The following is a 21,419-nucleotide window of genomic DNA, read 5'->3' on the forward strand; positions in this document are numbered from 1 at the left end:
CCCTCCCCCTCTCCGAGGAAGAGCACTTACAAAGATGGACTGGATCCAAGGCTCATTGAACGTAATCCAGTTTTTGACTCGGTCGCCGAACCGTTCGTAGCAGACCCGGGCATATCTCTCGAAGTCCTTCTGGGACTCCTCCACATGCAGCCAGCCTCCGTAGCGATCGTGCAGAGCCTGGGGAAGGTCCCAATGGTACAGAGTCACCCACGGTGTGATTCCGCGCCCTATCAGACCGTCAATAAGGCTATTGTAGAAGGTAACCCCTTTCTCATTAACCGGATCATCCCTGCCACCAAGAGGGATGATGCGAGACCAGGAAATGGAAAAGCGGTACGCCTGTGCGCCGTACTGTTTTAACAAGTCAAGGTCTTCCTCGTAGCGGTGGAAGTGGTCGCACGCAACATCGCCATTCGCGCCCTTTGTCCTCGAAGGCTCGAGATGCATGAACGTGTCCCATATTGAGGGTCCGCGGCCTTCCTCGTTGAAACCACCTTCGATTTGGTATGCGGCTGTCGCGAAACCCCATTCAAAGTCAGGGGGCAATGATCGCGCCATGATGTTTCGGTTGCTGCGATGTTGGAAAAAGCAGGTTGAGGGGAGGGGAGGAGAAGTCAGCTCTCTTTGACCGGCCTGGTTATCATGGAGACCGTCTGCCGTTCTCAACCCATGCATTAAGAACCGCACCCGACAGCGACCGTGACGGCGATTTAGGGCAAGCCGCAACCAGTCTTTCTGTTCAACTTCTCCACTATTTCCCCGCCCATCCAGCTCTGTCGTCTGCGCATTTCGCCGATTCCCCGACATATTTCTCCGTCACTGCGGGCCGATCAAAATCACCACTTGCACTCGTCCGAGTCAAGCCCGTGGAGTCTCCACAAACGTTGAGCCCACGCGGCTGGTTTCTGGGGAACATGGGGTCAGAAACTTGGAATCACCCCCGACTATAAAATGCCCCTCAAAAACCAATGTTTCATACCAGGCACCTATTCAACAAAGAAGCCACTTGGAAATCATGAGAATAGCCGGCAGTACTCTGCTCGCCCTCTTGGGCGCCGCCATCGCTGCACCAGTCGAAGGTCGGAGTAATGCTTCACCACCATGTCGATTCGCGCTACAGTGGACTCAGGAGAAGATTCTCGCGAAGACAGATGAGTTCATCTGGGATATGCTCTACTGGGAGGGCAAGTTCCATCAGGACGGCATTGCGTACAATGAAGCCAACGGCATGTCCTACGATGGCTCGCAGATCGACTGGGTTACCGGCGAGCGAACCAAGAAGCATACCTTCAGCGCCGCGAGCAAAGAGGTAGCATTCCAAACTCAATTTCTGACTTACAGACTCGGCTAACCATGGTGAGATACTAGTCGCTGCAAATTATGCTCTACGCCCGCGCCATTGACGGCTCCAAGGAGGCTGCCAGGTTTTTGAGCGCTGACGACCCCGAGGCGGCTACCGGGCTTGTGTTTGCCTTGATGGAGAAAAAACTCGAGACGTATCGCAAGTTTAACGAAACCTATCCAGGCTTTGGTGGTAACCTACCTTGGTTCACTGCAAACGAGGACGCTATCTCCCCCCAGCCGGACTGGCAAAACAGGGTTCCTGCTCTGGATAACGGGTACGTTGCATAACAGTCCTAAATGAGTCAGGACCACCGCGGCTGACGTGCACTCACGCACATCCCAGAGAGCTTTGGTGGGCCGTGTACGCGTACATCCAAGCGCTACAGAAAAGCAGCCGATCGGACTTTGCCCAGCAAGCCCAAGGATGGCAAAGCTGGCTCGATACCGTCACCCACAACATGCTTCAGATCTTCTACCGTGGTGACGGGGTTGTGTGCGCTGTGACTGAGATTCGAGATCAGACTCTGCCCGTTGACCATCCCGATCAGACGTACAAGTGCGAAGGCCAGGGCCTCATCAATGATCCGTATGAGGGAGAGCTCGTCGCGTACTTTTTCCATCTATTCGGTGATCTCTCCGCAGAAGAGAAGGATGCGCTCTGGGCCGCTAAACGGCCGCAGCTGGTTAGGGATGAGTATAAGATTGGCCCAATTGGTCCAATCACCGTGGAGAGAGGTGCGGTATACCCCTTGAGCAGCATTTTTTTTTTTTGCTAAGCATCGTGCACAGGCTATTGGTTCTCCGGTCACGAGCCCTGGAAAGTCCTGGAAATGCCCTTCTACGATGTCGATATCGTCCGGTACGTGTCTTCTAGCGCACACCTTGATGTGCCTAGGCTAACAGGGACCCATGATAGCCGTGTCTACAGAAACAAGGAGCGAGCGCGTACATGTAACTCGGTAGCTACAAAGGTCCCGGGTCTCTTCGCATCGGTCAACAACATCACCGATCCCGAGACCGACACGATCCTTGGATACATATCGCCGGCGGGTATTCCATCCATTGCAAATCAGACAGAGCAGTACTTGGAGGTCATTACTCCGTACGCAACCTGGCCGACGATCATGTTTGACAAGGCAGTCGGGCTCGCGTGGTGGCATAATATGGTCTCCGGGAAGAAAATGCAGAGTAAGTTTCTACTCTGCTGGAACATGTACCAGACCTATTCGTTGATCGTATCGACTGACTTCTACTGCAGACCCGTATGGAAGTACAGAGTCCACGCGAGTGGATGGGACGGGAGTCTCTGCGCTTCTTACCTGGGATAGCAAGGTCCTCACTGTTGTTTCCATCTTGGGCGGTGTTGGGGATCTTGTCCGGGAGAGGTTGAAGGCGGACAGTGCCTATGAAGAGTTCATCCATATTGCAGAGGTATGTGAAACTGTCTATAACATCCCCCGAGCTAATCGACGCTTGATCTCTAACACACTGACAGAGAGAGTACTCCCTGGTCTTTGGCAAGAAGTTGAAGGGAGAAAACACCCCCTTTTGTCTTCCGGAGAAAGTGGTGCCGGATGCTGAGCTGCAGGACTTTACATCTTGCCAGGAGTAGACAGTTGGTCTTTTATTTTGCCTGAGCGTAACACCGACTTGAAACTTGATTCTCTCGCCTGTGCTTGTATCTTATGCCACCATGGTGCGATTTAACGAGCATTTTTAGTTTTGTTGTAACTAAACACTCAAGTATCATCAGACAAAACCTCCATTGTTAGAATTAGGGAACCTCTATATGCACTTTAAGACCCTTGTCAACGTACTGAGATTCTGGGTCCCCTGGATACTTCGTCCCCACAACTATCGTGGATAACCCACCAGAGACATCGCGGGTCGAGCAAGAAGAGGCATTTGCGCCCATTCTGGCTATACTTAAGTAGCTAGACAAAGATGATGTTGTCCGCAGCGCTAATGCGTTGGAGATGGGGCTGGGGGTACCTGACGTTGACAAACTTCAACAGTGATATATATTAAATTATTTCCGAAACATGACAATAAGGGCGCTAGTTTCCAAGAAGTGGGTTTTACTCATATATTTGCTTTGTGATATGTTATACTATTTCTTTTGTCGCCCCATGCTCCCAACAAGCGGTCTCTCAAACGCTCTTTGCCTCCCACTCGTCATGCTCCGCCTCCACCTCCTTCACTTCCATGATATTGCGCGCCATCTCAGACTTGCCCTCAAAGAGGAATGTAAGCTCTTCAAGCGTCGGCCCCGAGGTCTCCACGAAGAAGAAGTACACAATCGCGAAAACGAACGCGACCCAGACGCAGTAATAAATGTAAAACTTCCAGCCGATTCCATCCAGCCCGATAGGATTGACATAGCCGCCGAAGATAGACGCAACCTGGATCGTGAGAAGGACAAAGGACCACGTCTTGGCTCGCATTCTGTACGTGACGAGTTCCAGCGGGTAGGTGACGACAAGGTTTGTCCAGGCGCATGTGTAGAAGCCTTGGAAGAGAAAGATACACGCTAGGACGACTCGGCCGGCTGAGAGTGAGTCTTTGTCGAGATATTGCTGGGCGGCGATCGTCCAGGCAATGAAGGTTACGAGGACTCCTCCAGATCCCGTCAGGAAGAATGTCCGCCGCTTGAACCGATCGATAAACACTGTCACGCTCAGAGCAATGATGTATTGCCAGAGGGTTACCATGCAGTTGATGAGGGTGATGTCCGACTCGGCTTCAATACCAGTGTCTTGGAGGATCTGCGTGAGGTAGTTGGACACAAGCAGGTTTCCGGAACTCTGACTAAAGACGGCTGTCGCAAAGCAGAGAGAGATGCGCTTGATGTTAGGAATGGACGAGAAGAATTCCTTCCAGGTCATGTTCTGCTCAAGCTCTTTGGTGATGACCTGTTGGATTTCGGTGTACTCGAAATTCACCAGCTCAGAATTCGGATCGCCTTCGCCGTGGTACTTGACGAGGATCTCGTGTGCCTTCTCGGGATGGCCCTTGGCTATGAGCCATCGGGGAGATTCCGGGCAGAAGAAGATGAGCGACAACTGGTAGGCCGAAGGGATAATCTGGACCAGCACAGGGAGTTTCCAGGACCACTCTCCGTCAATCCGAAAGGTACCATAGGTCGCCCATGCTCCAATGACATAGCCCAGTGGGATAGACGTGTTGTAGAAGGTCGTAACCTGCACACGCTCTTTCGGATGGCTGAGCTCTGTAACCAGGACTGGTGCACCCATCTGGATCAAGGAGGAGCCGAAACCCAGCACAATCTTTCCACCGATGAACATGCCGAGCGATGTGGCGAAGAACTGGATCAGGGCTCCGGCTATGATGATGACCGAGCCCAGCGCCGTTGGCAATCTGCGACCAAACTTGTCGCCAATCCAGCTGAGGAAGATGAAGGGGATGACGCCGCCGATCGCATTGGAGGCCCCGAAGAAGCCAAGTGTTGAGCCTGTAGGATGGTTGAACTTTTCCTGCCATGCTGGTAGCACTTGCATGTTGTTAGTCCTGTCAGTGACGTGGTCAGCACCGGCCGGTATATTGCTCGCTTAGGGGCAGTGGTTACATCGACTAGGGTAGAACAAAGATTAGCATGGATCATCTTGAAGAGGGATGCGATACACATACCCCGTCAATTCCCAGCGTAGCGCTCGCTAAAAGAGATGAGGTCAGGAGGAAGTAGAGCAAAGTCGCGTTCTTTCGCTTCCAGAATGGCGGTACAGCCTTTAGAGCTGCTGCGTCTATGGGGGAGGTGACCCCCTCAGTCGTGTGTGCAGCAGAAGGAGGCATGGTGGCGTTTAGCAAGAGGAAATGGGCACTGATTTGAGCAGGGCTAGGATGAGGATATTCATAGTTTAACTGCGGTGCCGTCACATTATATGGTTCTCCAAGTGAAGGCGAAACGAGGCATGCATGTCCTGATCAGAATCTGCAGGAGAAACGTCAGTCAGCTTTTCCCCGTTACCCCAAATTCCGGGGACTGCCAGTGCCCTGCTGCACCCCGCGTGGAATGTGGCTTGTGGGCCTCGTCGGATCAACCTTGGAAACCAGACTGCTCCGGGATTTCGGGAAATTGTGCAAAGCAGCCCTGAGTGGAGGTGACCCACACGCACGTTTTCTTTTCGCCTTTTCGCCGGCGATAAATCCCCGCCCCTGGCTGTCTTGATGGCTTCTCCACAACATGCCCTCTGAAATGGCGGAGAATAACTCAAGCCCTCGATCAACAGCGTCGACGCCGCGGGATGCTGACCCTCGGCGGAAGTCGCTGAATGGCAGGGGCAGGGCTTGTGATCGATGCCGCCGGAGAAAAGCCAGATGCGACGCGACGAGCCCGAGACATCGATGCTCGCTATGTCGACAAGCCGGGGAGTCATGCACGTATGACCTGCCCATGGCAAGACGTGGACCAAAGGCCAAGAAACGAAATGAGGGCCTTGCATCAGCGGACTCCTCGGTGCTCTCCATCCCAGCAGAACATGATCCAACGCTAGCGTTCACGAGTCCCAACGCAAACGTTCTGCCCGAATTGCCGTCCTCGACCACATCCCGGAACCCAACAGCAAATCTCACCATTGATCATGTGTTATCCCCACAGACAGTGCATAGTGTCGCCTCAGAGTCCTGGCCCTCTGCTACTGCCAACGCTATACAGAGATGGCACGAGCTCTCCCGAGCTCTCGCTCTTTCTAGCTTCGACGTGGAATGGATTGTATCCAGATGCTTGGATCTCTTCTTCCAGTATCTCTATCCCCTTACACCCCTGGTTCATGAGCCCATTCTCCGCAATGGCCTGGCATACTTCATCTCACGGACCGCAACCAACATGGTCCAGTCGCCGCGTGTGGAACCGAACGCCGGGATTGCAGCATCCGCCCAGATTGGAGACTCATGGACCGGGTTTCTACAAGCAAGTGACCCTGGGCATGGGAGCATCCGAGAACCATGGCTGGAGTCGACTTTCACGCTGATTACAGCAGTGTGCGCAGAAGCAGCGTTTCTGTTGCCACAGGATCTCTTCCCAGAAGGTGACGGAGTCGGTGAAACCTTTCTAAAAGCATCGCGAAATTGCCTCAACAGCTACCTTGAAGCCGACCTCGAGGCGCCCAACGCAAGCTCGATCGCGATCCGCTACTTTCACTCCAACTGCGTCCATGCGGCCGGAAAACCGAAATATTCATGGCACATCTTTGGCGAGGCTACACGGCTAGCACAGGTCATGCAGCTACACGAAGAGTCATCCCTCGAGGGTTTACTGCCCATTGAAGCGGAACTACGGCGGCGCGCGTTTTGGATCGTGTACATGGGTGATAAGTCCGCTGCTATCCTGAACAATCGGCCCATTACGATTCATCGTTTCTCGTTCGAATCTCCAATCACCATTGCATACCCATCGGGACTCGAAGACGAGGCGCCAGTTGGGCGGTCGCCGGGTAATGAGCCTACTTTGTCGGAGGCCGGAAGGAAGTGCTTAATTAATGGTTTCAATGCAAACCTGCGGCTATGGCAAGCAGCCTCGGATCTCCTCCTGGAGATGCGAGTAATACAGGAAGCCCAACGACCAGTTACTTCCACCAACAATCTCACCGCGGCACCGATGCCCGTCGAGCACCGACAACGACTCGATGATCTGTATGTCCAGTTCATCACATGTCTCGACGATCTCCCCCCGTACCTACAATCATACAACTTACCCGTCCCCTCGGACAGTGGTCCGGAAAATGCTCGGACCAACCAGTTCATCATCCAGAGAGCGAACCTGCAGGTCTCTCTGCATTGCCTGCGCATGGTGATTGCGCAAAAGTCTGACATGGCCTACTTGGCTACAAGTGCTGAGCAGGCGAACCTATGCAAGACGGAAATCGCTCGAGACATGCTCAAGGTCATGCACGAGGCCCCGTTTTGGTCCCTGCAGGTTAACGGGGAGCCCTATGTAAGCGAGCCACACAAATGCCGATAATCCTGCTTCGCACTGCTAACAAACATCAAGGTAGAGAAGATACGTCTCATAGGCGCGAGTCTCCTTGCCATAATTCACCGGTATCCAGGGGCCCATCCATTGGCTGCGCGGGCCCGATCCGACTTTCTGGTCTTGTTGGACATACTCACCAGGCTTGATTCGAAAGCTTCGGATGCTCTTAGAGGGGATCTGAACTCGAGATTCTAATATTGCAAAATATCTCATGGGCTACGTTACGATACCTATCTGTGGTCTACATTGTGTTACCCAGTTGTTGATGCCTTCTTTTGCTACTGGTCGCGTTACGAAGACGGCCACACAACTTCGATGATTTACGGAGTCTACAAAATGCTGGTTCCAAGAAGAAGGCGGACAGGAGGGGCATATTTTCTGATGACGAGATGCAAAAGGTCAATTCTATGTTGTCGGCTGCTCTGGGCAGCACTAATGAGGACCTAGACCTCGAAGTCAACGATATTGGCGCCAACACCCCCTGCAGTGAGCTCTTCCCCGAAACAGACGACGATACCGATGAAATGCAGCAGTCGTGACATACCAGCCTTCCAATCATCAGAGCCGCCATTCAAGTCATCAGAGCCGCCGCCTTGAATGGCATCACAAACGCGAAAGGGAAATGGCAATCTTTTATGGTGGCGTAAAATACCGGCAACCAGACAAAGGGGGTTTGTTATTGCATGTGCTCCCTGATCTAGCCCATATTTGGAATCACTTTGAAGGGAAAGGAGCGACAAGGTGATTTCGCTTCAGAGATCTTGGTCAGAGCTGAAATTCACCCTGCAAAGAGGCACCCAAATTGCTGGGCACTTGATACAAGGGATACGGACCCTGGTGCGAAACTCGCTTTGATTGTGGACCATGGAGAGGGTGAAAGATTCATCAATGCCGAAGAGGGAATGCTCACAAAGCAAACTCGTTTGTTGATTGGTTTTCTGGCTGCTCTCTTGAGGAGATCGCGAGTCTCCCCAGGCGGCATATTGACACAGGCAAAGGGGACGTGGTGGTAAAGGCATTAAACCTGAATGCTAGCGGCACTTACTATACCGACAACCATGGCCAGCTGATCAAGAATTCCATGTATTTAGTATCCTAGTTAGAGCTTCTTGGGCCCTTGACTCTAGTAGTATGATTCTCGCTTCGGGTCACACCCATAGTCTCAAAAACTGAAAGAAATGCGAGAGGTCCTGGGTTCCCAGTTCGGGCCGTCTTTTTTTACATACTCCAAGCGAGGTCACACACCACATACCCTTTCTGTTCCGTTTTTGTTTTTGGCCATCAATCAGGTCAAATAAATATCTCCCAACGATTGTCTGATTGTATCTTTCAGCATCTGTAAGCAGTCTGTCCCGTTGTTCGTGATAACAGAATTTTTTTGCTTCAGGCTACCCTGCTTTTCCAGTTTTAATAACTCGTTACTCACTCATGCTCTCAGAACAGATTTGCTACATTTCTGACAGATTCTAAAGTACCTGGCTGGGGAAAGAGTCACCCCTGAAACTTGAATTTGCCTAGAATTATGCTTAAGACAATGAAGATAGCTACCTATATAAATAATCAATCTCTTGTCTAAAGATATATATATAAAGAGTGAGAGAGATGATCTAGGCCGGCTGCATTATAAATCACATTCGCATTTATCGCTAATAAAGCGACATTTTTGTCTGTACTAATAAATATCTCTCTTTGGGATAAGCCGGCCAGGACGCAGGGACCTGAAAGCGTCCTATGCTGTATGTTTTTGATAACACCATAGACGGAGCGCGTAGATCTTCGCTCTGCGCAATGCTGCATGCAGCAAGTTGCATTGTCTTTAAAAAAAAGGTCTATATAATCTTTCTCCATCTTCAACCTCCAGCTTAATGTTCTCACTCTCATGTGCTAGGGACCTGGTGATTCGCGATTCTTGGCCCGTGCAGAACTCTGGTGCTATGCACAATCTTTGCGCGTTCAGATTGCTCTCTCTGCGGCGCAATCAACGTCTTCCATCCGCGACTCGACTCCTTTCGCCTTTACCTTTGCCACCACGACATCCTGATATGCCCTCGGCACCGCGCAATCCTTCTGGGTCAGGACATACGTGCTCGGAATCTTCCTCGACGCATTCCCCTTGTCTGATTGCCAAGCACACCCGGTACTCTACACCACCATACAAGACCCTCCGTGTCCATTCGAGGTCTGTAATGCCATCTTGCCAAAAGGGCCACGCATTCGTTGAATGCAAAATACATGGCCCATTTTATCCGTACGGCTAAGATCACCAAGCACATACGACCACAGGGTGTGGAAAACAGGGCTTCCCGTCCGCTCAGCCGTACTTAAGCCACACGCCGGCTGGTTAGTAGTATGGTGGGTGACCACATGCGAATCCCAGCTGTTGTATGTTTTTGACATTCCTTTCCCTTTTTACTTGTCAGGGGAAAGGGCCAGACAGCTCTCATGTAGTGGGTGAACAGCGGCCCTGTATAACAGGGCTGTGGGTGCCCGTATAAGATATACTCTCCAGAAATTTGGAAATGCAGCAACATACGACAACGATACGTATACCATCACTTTGCTCTACCACTGCTGCCACCTTAGCTGTATAGAAGGCATCCATTGGAGTCTGCACGCCCAGGTAGGGAGATATATTATCAGATGACCTCTGAAAAATTCGAAAGGCGCGAAAAAGGCACAACTGCTTGAGCTAGCGCTACAATGGGAACTGGCGCGGTGATAATACTACTAGCAGAGAATGCGGGTGCTAGACGAGGCGGTTGAGATGGGAATACTTTTCATGTTAGATTCTGATAGGATGCATGCAATGAGACCTGCACATCACACCGCATGGCGCCTATCCAAGGCTTCTCCCATATATAAGCAGCCTGACCCCGCACTCTCATTTATTTCCCCCTGCATCCTCTCGTACAGCAGTCTTCCAAACATGGCGGAGCAACAACCCCATTTCCTCCGCCTCCCCTACAACATTCGACGCAGCATTTACCGCGACCTGTGGATGATCGTTAATTATCGTTCGCCTCTGTCCTCATTTCACCGTGGCGAGTGGTCGTCACGCGAGCAGAGGCTGGTCGAACAAGATGACTATAAGATTCGCTTCCCCAACCAGCTCTTCTATGTGTCCCGCGCAATTTCCGAGGATGCGCGGGCCATGTTCTACTCGGAGAACTCCCTGGAGTTCAATGATGAATACCCCCGCGCATTCAACTGTCTACTCAATCTGAGCCCGCTGGGATGGAAGTCACTGAGGAGCCTTCTTATCACCATCGGTACCAAGGACTGCACACACTGGCTGCGCCCAGAGACCTGGAAACCATACCGGGATTGCCATGGGGCTGCATCTGACCGTATCGAACACGACAACCAGCTTGAGGCATCGGGTGTCCTCTCCACATGGGCATTCATCTGCTCCCAGCTGGCCACCTACATCACAGAGGACGATCAGCTCGAGCTCCACCTAGTCTGCGGTGCTGCAAGTCAAGATAATGCCGCCAGCTTCCTCGCTCCGATCCAGGATCTTCCCCGCCTGAAAGGTCTGTCAATACGCATGGGACCGCATAGAGATTTCGATATCCTGCAGATGATCATGACAACCATTCGCCAGAAGACACTGTACTTTCCACAGGATCCGAAAGAGCCATTCCCATTCCAGAGACTTCCCGTTGAGATTCAAATTCGCGTCCTGGAATACTCTGGCCTGATGGTTCCAAGCGAGCTCAGGGCCCGCCTCCCCGGCGAGCCCTTTGTCCCGACCGACTGTAGGCGATTCGAATGTGGCGCGCTCCCTATTGGATCCTGGTACTGCGGAGGCTGCCATTGCCCCGCGACGCATACAGCATTCTCCACTGTGTACACATGCTGCGCTGCAACGATTCCTCATGCCCTGTTCCTGGTGAGCAAGGCGATCCGGGAGCTCGCCCTGTTCGTCTACTATGCCAGGAACACCATTGAGATCTGGTACCAGCCTCCAGCACACCTTCCCCTCCCCCCTGTACTGGTGACCACGCCGTCGGAGCCGCGCGCATCCGGATTTCTCTCCCAGGTTCCTGAGCACTCGTCGAAGCACCTCCGTCACATCCATTGGGTGTTTCCTTCTTCGATGCGGCACGGCGGTTTTTATCCAGGGAGCGGGGAGATGAGTGACTGGACAAACACTCTGGGCATGTTGTTCCGGGCTGTACAGCCCTGTGCTATAGTCATAGAGATAAGCTTCGAACGCCCTGGGTGGGCGGACTTCAGGTCGGTTGATCCCAGCACGGTCAGCGGGGAGTGGGCTCTTTATGAGCGTATCGTGGAACCAGTCGCTCGCCACAGGGGTCTCTTGAAGGATTTCTTCGTTCGAACTAATTGCCATATGTATACTGACAAAACGGACCCTGGACCCAGTCGGGAACGGTTCCTGGAGCAAAAAGTCATGGGAGCCGAGTATGAGAGCTTGCTGCGGGGGAAAGTGGAACGAGATACATTCTAGAAATAGGCCAATACAATCTCAACTACCTGTCTTTCAGTTTGTGTCTGTGTTAGCCTGCTGAGCCTGGGTGTGAAGGCGCCGTTCGAGAGGTTCAACCACTCCACGACTCGCTGCATTCTTCGAGGAGTGCTAGATTCGGATTACAAGTTAAGGCACTCAGGGAGCTCCTTGCTGTACGTATGCCAGTGGTCCGAGTCTGTGCCAACGGACCTGCAACCAACAAGTATCACAACAATGATCATGCTTCAGGCAACCGCATAGAACATGGTGGTCATGCAAGTACTGGCGAACCACATTGTGGCTAGCCCTAACAAGAGTTTTCCTGGCATCACGCTCAGACACCGAGCACATCAGCCCCTGATATTTCAACACTCATTAACCAAAGTCCCTAAAATTTGTGTAGGGTTCTCCAACTGTGTACCAGTTCATCGACGGGAAGCAACATAGCTCGAAGGGATATTGCTGTCCATGTATGCAGTCATGTAAAAATGAATGTCCTTCCGAATATGCAGCCTCTAATCTATGCCCTACGACTTACTTCCTGTCACTTTACTCCTGACCACTGGTCAACCCCCACTCAGCGGCTGCAAGCTGCAGCGCAAGAATGGGAGCATACTGCCTGGACCACATAAAACTACCCGCCATAAACCAAAGCCCCGGGACACCAGTCGGACGCCAACACTATTAAAAAAAAAAAAAAAGGCCTGTCAGCGAGGCGCCATCCTCCGGCGATTAAAGGAATTGGGTTACACTTACCCCAATGCGCTCTTGCGCCTCATCCATGCCAAACAGCTCCCCAACCTTGTCCATGGCTTCCTTACCCATAATCTGCTCTGCGACTTTGCCACCGCGCTCGATCCCAGTCGCGAGGATCACGAGATCAGATTCGATCTTTCTCCCGTCGGCTAGGATGATTCCCTCGGGGTAGTATCCCCGGACACCCCCCTCACACCGCTGGACCTTGATCCGCCCGTCGATGAGCATCTGGGAAGCGCCCTGGTCCAGGTAGAAATGCCCGCCCTTGACGAACATGTGGTCCACAAGACTATCCCCCCTCACACCCCTTTTGACTGCCATTCCGGCCTTTTCGAGCCCATCCAGCAGCTCCTTGTCAATGGCTCCCATCATCTGCGATGCGCCGATACTCAGGGTGCGCACAATCGGCCACGCGAAGGAGTTTCCCAACAGATCTGCATCTTCGGTGCTGATTCCGGGTGTATCCCACATGATTAGGGATACCTGCTCCAGGGCTTCGAGCGACGCAACGTAAATCTCGCCACGCTGAACCAATGTCACGCTCTTGGCCCCGTGGTTAACGAAATCCTGCGCGATATCATGCGCGCTTGTTCCAGCACCGATGATCGTTACCTTCTTGCTCTGCACGTCTGGGACTAGCCTTGCAGACTTGTGCTCCGTGGTATGATAAATCTTCCCCGTGAAACATTCCTCATGATCGAATCTCGGACGAACAGGAGCCCGCTCATCGAAAAGCCCCGAAGCCAGCACGACGTGGCTAGCCATAATCCTCCGCAAACTGCCATCCCTCCCCCTAAGCTCAAAGGTATATTTCCCTGTCTCTTCATCAAACCCAACCTTCCTCGCCTCAGTCTCCAGCAAGACATTCAACTCCATAATGGCCGCGTAGTGCTCCATCCAGTCCGCGATGTGTTTCTGGTCGGGGTAGCGCGGCCAGTTGCTTGGGAATTTCAGGAACGCGTAGTGATCTGTGTAGGACGGTGTGTGGAGTTTTATGGACTCGTAGCGGTTTCGCCAGCTGTCGCCGATGCGCGGGGTTTTTTCGACCGTTAGGTAGGTTAGGCCGAGGTCTTGGAGGTGCGCGGAGAGGACGAGGCCTGAGTGGCCTTGTCGTAGACGTTAGTATTGATACCCTGTAGGTGCCAGGGAGATATATCTGGGTTTGGAAAAGCTCACCTGCACCAATAACGAGAACTTGAACATCATCTGTGCTCTGCGCCATCGACGGACCCGTTCCATTCGCAGGGCCAACCTGCACCCTTTCATCCTGCCCATCCAACCTCTCCAGCACCGTGTAAACAGTCCAAGCCTGCCACGTCTCCTCGTCCACATTCGCCAACCTCACAACCCCGCGTCCCTTCCCAACACGCGTCTTGAACCGAAACCCCGCCTGGATAAACTTCATCCCGCCCATATCCTCCAATCGCGGCGCGAGGACACCCTGCAAATCCGCGACGGCATCTGTGAATCCAGCGGTGGAATCGTGGAGGTATTTGCCTATGGTTTCGGCGCCGTTGTGGCAGGATATGGTCCAGGTGAAGGTTGCGAGGTCGCGGAACCAGGAGTGTGCGGGGAGGAAGAGGGACTGGGTTGCGGTTGTTGCGAGTGTTGGGTTGGTTTTGGATAGGGAGGTTGTTAGGGTTGTCAACCAGCTGCTGACGATTTGGGGGGCGTCGATGGTTGAGGGGTCGGTTGACGGGTGGAGGGTGAGCTGTGGGAGGGGCGCTAGGGGTGGGAATTCGTCCGGCATTTTAGATTCGAGTGATGTTGAGATCTTGGGGGGTGTAGTATGCAGAAATTGAAAAGATAGTCCCGAAGGCGAAGGAGAAAGTGGTCTATCGAGTGGGAAGACTGGTACTTGGGTACCTTTATACGTCTCCATCCAACGTCTTATACTCCATCGCAGCACTGCCGACCAGCTGGACTGCCTAACAATGCCAAAACTGATGTTTACCTCCTCCACATAGTACACTTGTATTGGATGAGGCGTCAATTATCAACGGTCAACAAGATCTGACTGGCTATTTCCTCTGCTGAAAGAGTGGGGAAAAGAACAACAATCGGGGTCTCCATCAGCGCTTGTACGAGAGAGGCTAGGTCTCGAGTATTCGTCCCAGTCGGGGAAAGTGGCATTTACACCAGTCCCACAGGGCAGCTGAAAGGAATTTGCCCCCCACAGGGCATTATCCGAGCTGTGAGGCGCCGTTGTGGCTGACACACCCGTGGACAAGACTCCCGCCCTTGGCTGTGGTACTTGGACCCAGGGTGGAAAGATCACCGACCAGTCACCAGCCGGTCAACATGACACAGAGGGCCACCAATACTCGGAGCAGAGCGGGCTGCTTGACCTGCAGGCAGCGCCACATCCGCTGTGACGAGCAGCGTCCGACTTGGTATGTACCGCAGTAACTGACAAGGTTGCGATTTGCTGCCGTTGACCAACTCTGTCGGGACCGGTTTCCCACTCACACGTTTACACTCCGCATATATCTTTACTCACAGTCATTGCAACAGCCAAAAATGCCTCAACAGTAACAAACTATGCGCCTACCCACCTGCAGTGATTCCCCTCCGAGATCGCAGAGTCCTACAGAAGAACGCACTCCCCCCCGGCCAGCAGGCACCCTGGGCCTTGGTGGAGACTAAAGGCCCGACGATGAAGCGACTACCGGCGAGCGCTGTCATAGATCCGTTCGATTCACTTCCGATCAAGATGCCGTTCAGGTCACAGGAATTGTACCACTACTGTACGTCAACCCAGATCTGGTAGGTGTATGTATGGTCGCTTCGGCTAAGGTAACCGCAGTCTACCAAACCGGCGCGGCTTTTTCTGTAGCGCCGTCGAATGCGAATGATGACTGGTTAGTAGTGCATCTCCGACATGACTCTGCTGATTCTTTGCCGGAACTCGCTGGAAACTAAATCTGAACCTGAAGCGTCGCATTCGCAACCCTAGACGAGCATGCACTCCGAAGCACGATCCTCATTGCTGGAGTCCACTATTCCTGGAACACGGGCGCATTACAGACGTACGAGTCCTCGTTCCTTTTCCACAAGATCGAAAGCATACGCACGATCAATAAATGGCTCGCAGCGTCGGACCGCACATCGTTTGTCGTTTGCGTCAGGCAGATACTGACGATATGCCTAGCTGAGGTGCGTACTGATGCTTTGCAAATAAAGGCACAAGACTAACCCCCAATTGCGATGACAAGGCGTGTCTTGGTAACCTTCCCGCTGCAGAAACACACCTCAGCGGGGTAATGGCCCTCTTCGACTCTCATTCAAGGATGGATTGTCCGGCGGACAGCACGAATGACATAGGAAGCGAGCTCGCGGACCGCTACCTCCTCCTGTACGTATCGCAACACCAATGCTCTCGCCAACAAAAATCGCTCAGTCAAATAACATGCCATCAGGACATCGTGCTTCGTCTTTATCCTAAAGTCCCGCCTGGAGGACTTCAAAGTCTTCCTCGCGACGCAAGGAATCGACCCGCGAGATAATTCCTCCGCGGAGGCACTGAAACTCATAAAATCATGGCATAGCCTCGAACATGGCGGCTTAGACGCTAGATTAAAGGCCATGCGTCTGTTTCCTTACTTCTTCGCGCCGCCGCCAATGCATCGAGCGCCTCAGATGATTGATGCGATCCCTATCCTCGAGTGTCTCCAAGTGATTACGGGCGCCGTAGATCGCGCTCGCATCAACCCTACACCGGAGCAGCGACAACATGTGTGGAATGATGGGGGCCTGACCAGGTTACTTCTTGACTTGGTCCACGCACACGTGGCCTCTTTTGCGAGAGATGACAAAGATAAGACGGCTACTTCCAGTTTCAGTCCTATGGGGACGAAATGCCCGCCATCGAAATCGAGATCCCTCCTGTACTCATCCTGGAGCGGCCTATCCGCCGCGGCAGAACTATACATGTACAGCATCCTGGGTATCGTGGACTCGGGCAACCCGCTCGAGTGCCGATTGCTGTATCGAGTTGCTCTAGTATTGAAGCGGGATGTCCAGCAGAGCCGTGGCCACCTTACGGAATTTGCGAATTGTAATGGAGAAAGCATGCTTCGGTCGCTGTGGTTCTGGAAGGTTTTTAATGGCGTACTCACTCTATACAAACACTTTAGTGTTGACATCAAGGCGGTGCGATGCGGGTGCGAGGGAGAGCTGCAGGATCTATATAGATGGTTCCGGGGCTGTGCTCGAGCCTGGAGTGGCCTTAGTAGGAAGATGCATTGGGATGATGTACAGTGTGAACTAGCGAAGATAAGCTGGCCGAGTGTACTGCCCGCAGGGGAAGAGGACTACGCAGCGGATTTATGGGCTGGAATAACTTTCGGGGGGTTAGAATAGTCCTTGCGAGAAGCAAAAATACCTACAATACCCCCGCCCACTTTTCGAGAGAAGCCCTCGGAGGAACCAAAGAACATCCTAATTAGTAGGAGGGCGGGGCGATTCTTACTAGATATATACATTTTTGATGTTACAACTGCTCGTTCTAGCAGCGGATGCCAATGGTCCGGGAGTGTCACTATTTATATATAAAACAAGGTCGCTACAATATATGTCTACTATACAATATCTGTCTGGCCCAGCCGTAGATGAGGAGGACCGCGAGGAGCACTCTGTACTTTGGAGCAGTCTCGACCCAACTGGGTTGGCCAGTTGAAAGACTTGGGGCCCGAGATTCCGCGACCCTCGCAAGTCTATCAAGAGGACCCCTTCATATCTTCGTTCCGGGTACTATCTTGGTCAAGAAGAAACGTTGAGCGGACCGGGGACACCATCTGCCGCGTGCAAAAATTGGGGCCATCGTGTTCACACTCATCAAATTCTGTGCATTTGTGTAATCAACCTCCCCTATTATTATATTAGTATCTTAATTATCCAATTATACTTAGATAGTATTCTTATAAGATTTAATAATTTAAATAGCTTTAAAATTTATAAAAAATAGCTAAATTTATACTGTTCTTAAAGGCTAAGAAAAATTTATTACATAAATACAGAATTTAGTAAGGGGTAAACATGATGGCCCCAATTTTTGCACATAACAGATTTAAGAAGTGTTTCCAAGAGATTTAAGAGATTAAATAGTTTTAGAACTAATAGGAATAGTTAGAATTTATCTATTCTAAAGAGTTTTACAAAGATATACTATTATACAGGGAGTAGGAAGGTTAATTACATCAATGCACAGAATTTGGTGAGGGGTGAACACGATGGCCCCAATTATTGCACACGGCAGATCCACAGGAACACGCGGTGTCGTATCCTCGGCACCCCCTGAGCAAATTCCGAGTCGGACAGGTTGTAGGTACGACGAGAATAATGAAAATGGACTTCCTCAGTCAGCTTCTGGAACAGACCACACCTTTCGTGAGGGAATGGGTGTCATTCAGGTTGCTTGAGTCCCACGACGCTCCAAGTTCATTGCGGGCTTCTATTGGCAATTTAAACTAAACGGACTGAGACGCAGAGTTAGGAGGCTCACTTAAGCGACATACAACTATGTAAGCTCTCTACATCGGGGGCGATATCTAACTCACCCCGATCATCAGGTAGGCCCTGCCTACTCCAGTTGTTACTACCATCCTGCCTCTCCTGTGCTTTCCTCCCTGAGTCCAACAGTTGCCTTTGCTTATGGAAAACGTGGCCTGACCTACAATGACGGTTCTCTCGCAAGTCTCTTCAGCAGCTATGCCGGCGGCTATAACCGGGAATTCCAGCGCAACGGTCTCAACAACTACTTCAACTTCTCGCCGATGCTCTGGGGCCTGCCCTCCTCGCCAAGTCGCGAGTGGACAGCAGCGGTTGAAGCGAAAGGCGCAGACGCGATACTCGGTTTCAACGAGCCGGACCTCGGGGGTCAAGCGAATATCAACCCCACCGATGCTGCTGCCGGATACCTCGAGTATTTGGAGTGCCGGGTGGGCTTAGAAGCGGACTTTAGCCCGGCAGAGCGTCCGTGTTGGTTTTCGACGAAGGTCCATCTCTGGGATAAGGTAAGAAAAGATTCGATCGGTCTAGTAATACCTTTATTATGAGCCTTTCGTGAGCCGTCCGAGTGGAATTGGCGTTTCTCAGTGCCTATCATGGCCGGTATGACCGGATGCGGCATTGCGAGACCCCCTGGTTGCACCTGAGGATAACCGGACTGACCACAATCAATTCCAGTCATCAACTGGACCAGACCAAAAGCAGAAGGCGAGCCATAAACGCAAACCGGCCGCTGGTAATCTCACATCCTGCCGTCAATTGTGAGGTCGGAAACCTCGGCGGTAATCGCGAACCCCGACAACGATGGCTGGTGCCTGGCTCTCGAGTTATAATTATAGCACATTTTGGCCCCAGTAATTCTTGGATGATTCGTGACATCCGCTTTTCTCCCTCGCAAATGCCAGGCGACATGCCTGTCTCGCTAGTGAGGCTCACCGTCATTCACCCAGGCCAAACAACCTTGAATGGCACAGGCCCTGATAAACGCCGCAGCCTAGATATCGCATTTATTTATTCGAGGCATACCACCTGTTATAGAGATTGCATTCAAGCTCCTTTGGCATTTCCCCACCACTCGCGGACCCCGTTGCAATGATGTGTTCTTCGACCGCGATGAAGTGGCTTGCATTTGCCGCGACTTTTCCATCTATACAGGTCACTGCTTTGTCTGCACCCCAAAATAACAGCATCACACTCGACGACTGGAGCTCAGTGAGTTTGAGAACAAAATTATGGGGCGTATGGCAGCTCTGATGGATTTAGCTTTCCCCGTCTCCAGACCTGCGTTGGGTGCCATGTTTCGAGAACTATACCTGTGCCAGGCTGCAAGTTCCTCTTGACTACGGCAATCACTCACGTGGAAACACCACGATCGCCTTTATCAAGCTACCAGCTAAAACGGTGACGAAAGATACGCAAAGCGTACTCGTTAATCCAGGTAGGAACGGGTAGTCAGCTCAAACACATATGTCTTTCTGCTAACCCATACAGGCGGACCAGGGGCCTCCGGAATCGACGCCGTCCTCTCTCAAGGCATAGATCTCGCAGAGGTCGTCCAAGGCAAACATAACGTCGTCGGTTTTGATCCACGAGGCGTCGGACGCAGCGGTCCGGTCGTAGACTGCTGGCCCAACCACCCTGAGGGCCGCGCCCAGTTCGAGCGCTTATATTACCCAGAGATCTCGAATGCCTCTTCAACATCGCTTGGGAAACAGTTCGCCGCCGCAGATATCTTCGGCAAGGCCTGCACTCCGACCGTCGGTGGCTCGAATGGAACTGCAGCTTTCGTGACCACGCCAGCCGTATCGCGCGATATGCTTTCCTTCCTGAAAGCTGAGCAAGCGGCGATCGAGAGATCTGATTCAAAGCTCTGGTACTACGGACTGAGTTACGGGACTGTCCTAGGCGCGACCTTTGCTCATCTCTTCCCCGACAAGGTCGGCAGGATGATCCTGGACGGCGTCATCGATGCAGAAGACTACTACAGCCTCGGGTGGACGTCGAGCCTCTACGATGCAGATAGGGCGATTGCCTCCTTTATCGAATCATGCTTCGACGCCGGCCAACCGAATTGCTCATTCTGGGGAGATTCCGTCGAGAATATCAGGTCAAGACTTGACAGCCTATTGCAGAACCTCAAATACAACCCCATTCCAATCTCCCCATCCGACACCTGCCCCCTGCCGATGCTAGCGACATACTCCGACCTCAAGCAGCTTATCTTTCAAGCCATGTATTTTCCACTGGAGCGGTTCTCCAATCTCGCAACTATCCTTTCATCTCTGGAGCGGGGAAACACAACCGCCTATGCGGCCGCAGTAACCAGCGGCTCCATATCTGCCAACCCCTGCAACTATGACCCCAACGGCACCACCAGCACAAAAGACATTAATACACTCATCAGATGCACAGACGGAGCAAGCATTCGAAAGTTCCAGAATATCAGCCAATTCGAAGCATACGTGAACATCCTCAACAACCAAAGCCACTTCTTCGGTGAAGTCTGGCCCAACAACGCAAATGGTGTGGCATGCAGGTCTCTCGAGGTATCTCCCCCCAGCAGCGGGAGATTATCCAGCTCGATCCTCGACACGAGGCATACAGCGAGCCCAATTTTGTTCGTGACGAATGAAGTTGACCCCGTGACCCCGAAGAGGGGGTATGTTTCCTCGTCCCAGCCGTTGTGTGGTTGCTTCGATTAACTGATATGGTATAGAGCGTATAAGATGTCCTCCGTATTCCCCGGCTCTGTCGTCTTGACTCAGGATTTAGTCGGACATACTGCGTTCGGCACCGGTGCTTCGGCTTGCGTTGTTGAACGGATCCAGAGGTATCTGCTGCAGGGAGAACTTCCGGCCGCTAATACGACTTGTCCGGCGGATTTCAGACCCTTTCAGGGCCAGTCATTGAAAAGACGGTGGCCTTGAAATCCAATAGTTGACTATTAGCGGAAGAATGGTGTCAAGTAATTCGCTTCCAGTTGTATAGACTGTGAGACATCCTTCAGCTCGTGCATGTATACTAATCTTTCAACGCCTGGACGCAAGGTGGACCTTGTTCATCTCATTCCACCTCCTCATAGAACTACGCTGCCACCTTTTACTTCCCAGATTTAGGTAATGCGCTGCCCTGATCTGAAACCACCTAGTAAATTCAGACCCCAGGCACAGAGTTGGGACATTGTTTCGAATCCTACAGGGCGAAGGAGCAGTACAGGAATATTCTTCCCAATATTTTTTTAATGGTTTGTTTATTCCTGTCCACAACAGAGCCCAACGTCTATCAAGTTCCATATCCCATCGTAAGTTCAACCCAGATTCACGCCTCCTCCTCACCACGAACCCCCCTCTC

At 52.1% G+C, this 21,419-nt stretch overlaps 9 protein-coding genes across 9 annotated transcripts; 6 read left to right on the forward strand and 3 right to left on the reverse strand.

The window, feature by feature from the left end:
- Positions 1 to 30: 30 nt before the first annotated feature.
- BJX67DRAFT_382271 (glycoside hydrolase family 1 protein) lies at positions 31 to 558 on the reverse strand (the record flags this gene model as incomplete). The annotated part of the gene is made up of 1 exon (XM_071033207.1): positions 31 to 558. A coding segment is annotated over one exon (528 nt), but the record flags the coding sequence as incomplete, so codon positions are not given.
- A 457-nt stretch (positions 559 to 1,015) lies between these two features.
- On the forward strand, positions 1,016 to 2,956 carry BJX67DRAFT_388842 (endo-beta-1,2-glucanase; the record flags this gene model as incomplete). The annotated part of the gene is made up of 7 exons (XM_071034415.1): positions 1,016 to 1,309; positions 1,369 to 1,619; positions 1,688 to 2,079; positions 2,134 to 2,203; positions 2,261 to 2,532; positions 2,603 to 2,775; positions 2,840 to 2,956. 7 exons carry the CDS (start codon positions 1,016 to 1,018, stop codon positions 2,954 to 2,956), a joined length of 1,569 nt encoding a protein of 522 aa, XP_070884865.1.
- Positions 2,957 to 3,494: 538 nt separating this feature from the next.
- Positions 3,495 to 5,154, reverse strand: BJX67DRAFT_388843 (putative MFS hexose transporter; the record flags this gene model as incomplete). Its single annotated transcript, XM_071034416.1, has 2 exons — positions 3,495 to 4,855; positions 4,989 to 5,154. 2 exons carry the CDS (start codon positions 5,152 to 5,154, stop codon positions 3,495 to 3,497), a joined length of 1,527 nt encoding a protein of 508 aa, XP_070884866.1.
- Positions 5,155 to 5,531: 377 nt separating this feature from the next.
- BJX67DRAFT_388846 (transcription factor domain-containing protein) lies at positions 5,532 to 7,550 on the forward strand. Its single transcript, XM_071034417.1, has 3 exons — positions 5,532 to 6,261; positions 6,295 to 7,294; positions 7,352 to 7,550. The coding sequence occupies exons 1-3, from the start codon at positions 5,546 to 5,548 to the stop codon at positions 7,526 to 7,528; spliced, it is 1,893 nt and encodes a 630-aa protein (XP_070884867.1). The 5' UTR covers positions 5,532 to 5,545; the 3' UTR covers positions 7,529 to 7,550.
- A 2,709-nt stretch (positions 7,551 to 10,259) lies between these two features.
- On the forward strand, positions 10,260 to 11,804 carry BJX67DRAFT_382276 (uncharacterized protein; the record flags this gene model as incomplete). The annotated part of the gene is made up of 1 exon (XM_071033208.1): positions 10,260 to 11,804. The coding sequence occupies one exon, from the start codon at positions 10,260 to 10,262 to the stop codon at positions 11,802 to 11,804; it is 1,545 nt and encodes a 514-aa protein (XP_070884868.1).
- A 449-nt stretch (positions 11,805 to 12,253) lies between these two features.
- On the reverse strand, positions 12,254 to 14,310 carry BJX67DRAFT_388852 (flavin-containing monooxygenase; the record flags this gene model as incomplete). The annotated part of the gene is made up of 3 exons (XM_071034418.1): positions 12,254 to 12,485; positions 12,561 to 13,666; positions 13,737 to 14,310. 3 exons carry the CDS (start codon positions 14,308 to 14,310, stop codon positions 12,354 to 12,356), a joined length of 1,812 nt encoding a protein of 603 aa, XP_070884869.1. The 3' UTR covers positions 12,254 to 12,353.
- Positions 14,311 to 14,806: 496 nt separating this feature from the next.
- Positions 14,807 to 17,136, forward strand: BJX67DRAFT_356735 (Zn(II)2Cys6 transcription factor domain-containing protein). Its single transcript, XM_071029420.1, has 6 exons — positions 14,807 to 14,953; positions 15,075 to 15,307; positions 15,367 to 15,421; positions 15,497 to 15,716; positions 15,776 to 15,915; positions 15,980 to 17,136. Exons 1-6 carry the CDS (start codon positions 14,862 to 14,864, stop codon positions 16,920 to 16,922), a joined length of 1,683 nt encoding a protein of 560 aa, XP_070884870.1. The 5' UTR covers positions 14,807 to 14,861; the 3' UTR covers positions 16,923 to 17,136.
- Positions 17,137 to 18,242: 1,106 nt separating this feature from the next.
- Positions 18,243 to 18,681, forward strand: BJX67DRAFT_356737 (uncharacterized protein). The gene has a single exon (XM_071029421.1). The coding sequence runs from the start codon at positions 18,335 to 18,337 to the stop codon at positions 18,614 to 18,616; it is 282 nt and encodes a 93-aa protein (XP_070884871.1). The 5' UTR covers positions 18,243 to 18,334; the 3' UTR covers positions 18,617 to 18,681.
- A 95-nt stretch (positions 18,682 to 18,776) lies between these two features.
- On the forward strand, positions 18,777 to 21,099 carry BJX67DRAFT_356738 (alpha/beta hydrolase). Its single transcript, XM_071029422.1, has 4 exons — positions 18,777 to 19,280; positions 19,332 to 19,506; positions 19,560 to 20,727; positions 20,785 to 21,099. The coding sequence occupies exons 1-4, from the start codon at positions 19,161 to 19,163 to the stop codon at positions 20,993 to 20,995; spliced, it is 1,674 nt and encodes a 557-aa protein (XP_070884872.1). The 5' UTR covers positions 18,777 to 19,160; the 3' UTR covers positions 20,996 to 21,099.
- The last annotated feature ends 320 nt before the right edge of the window (positions 21,100 to 21,419 follow it).

The sequence above is a fragment of the Aspergillus lucknowensis genome, assembly GCF_044049455.1.
Source record: "Aspergillus lucknowensis strain CBS 449.75 chromosome Unknown BJX67scaffold_28, whole genome shotgun sequence".
NCBI lineage: Eukaryota > Fungi > Ascomycota > Eurotiomycetes > Eurotiales > Aspergillaceae > Aspergillus > Aspergillus lucknowensis.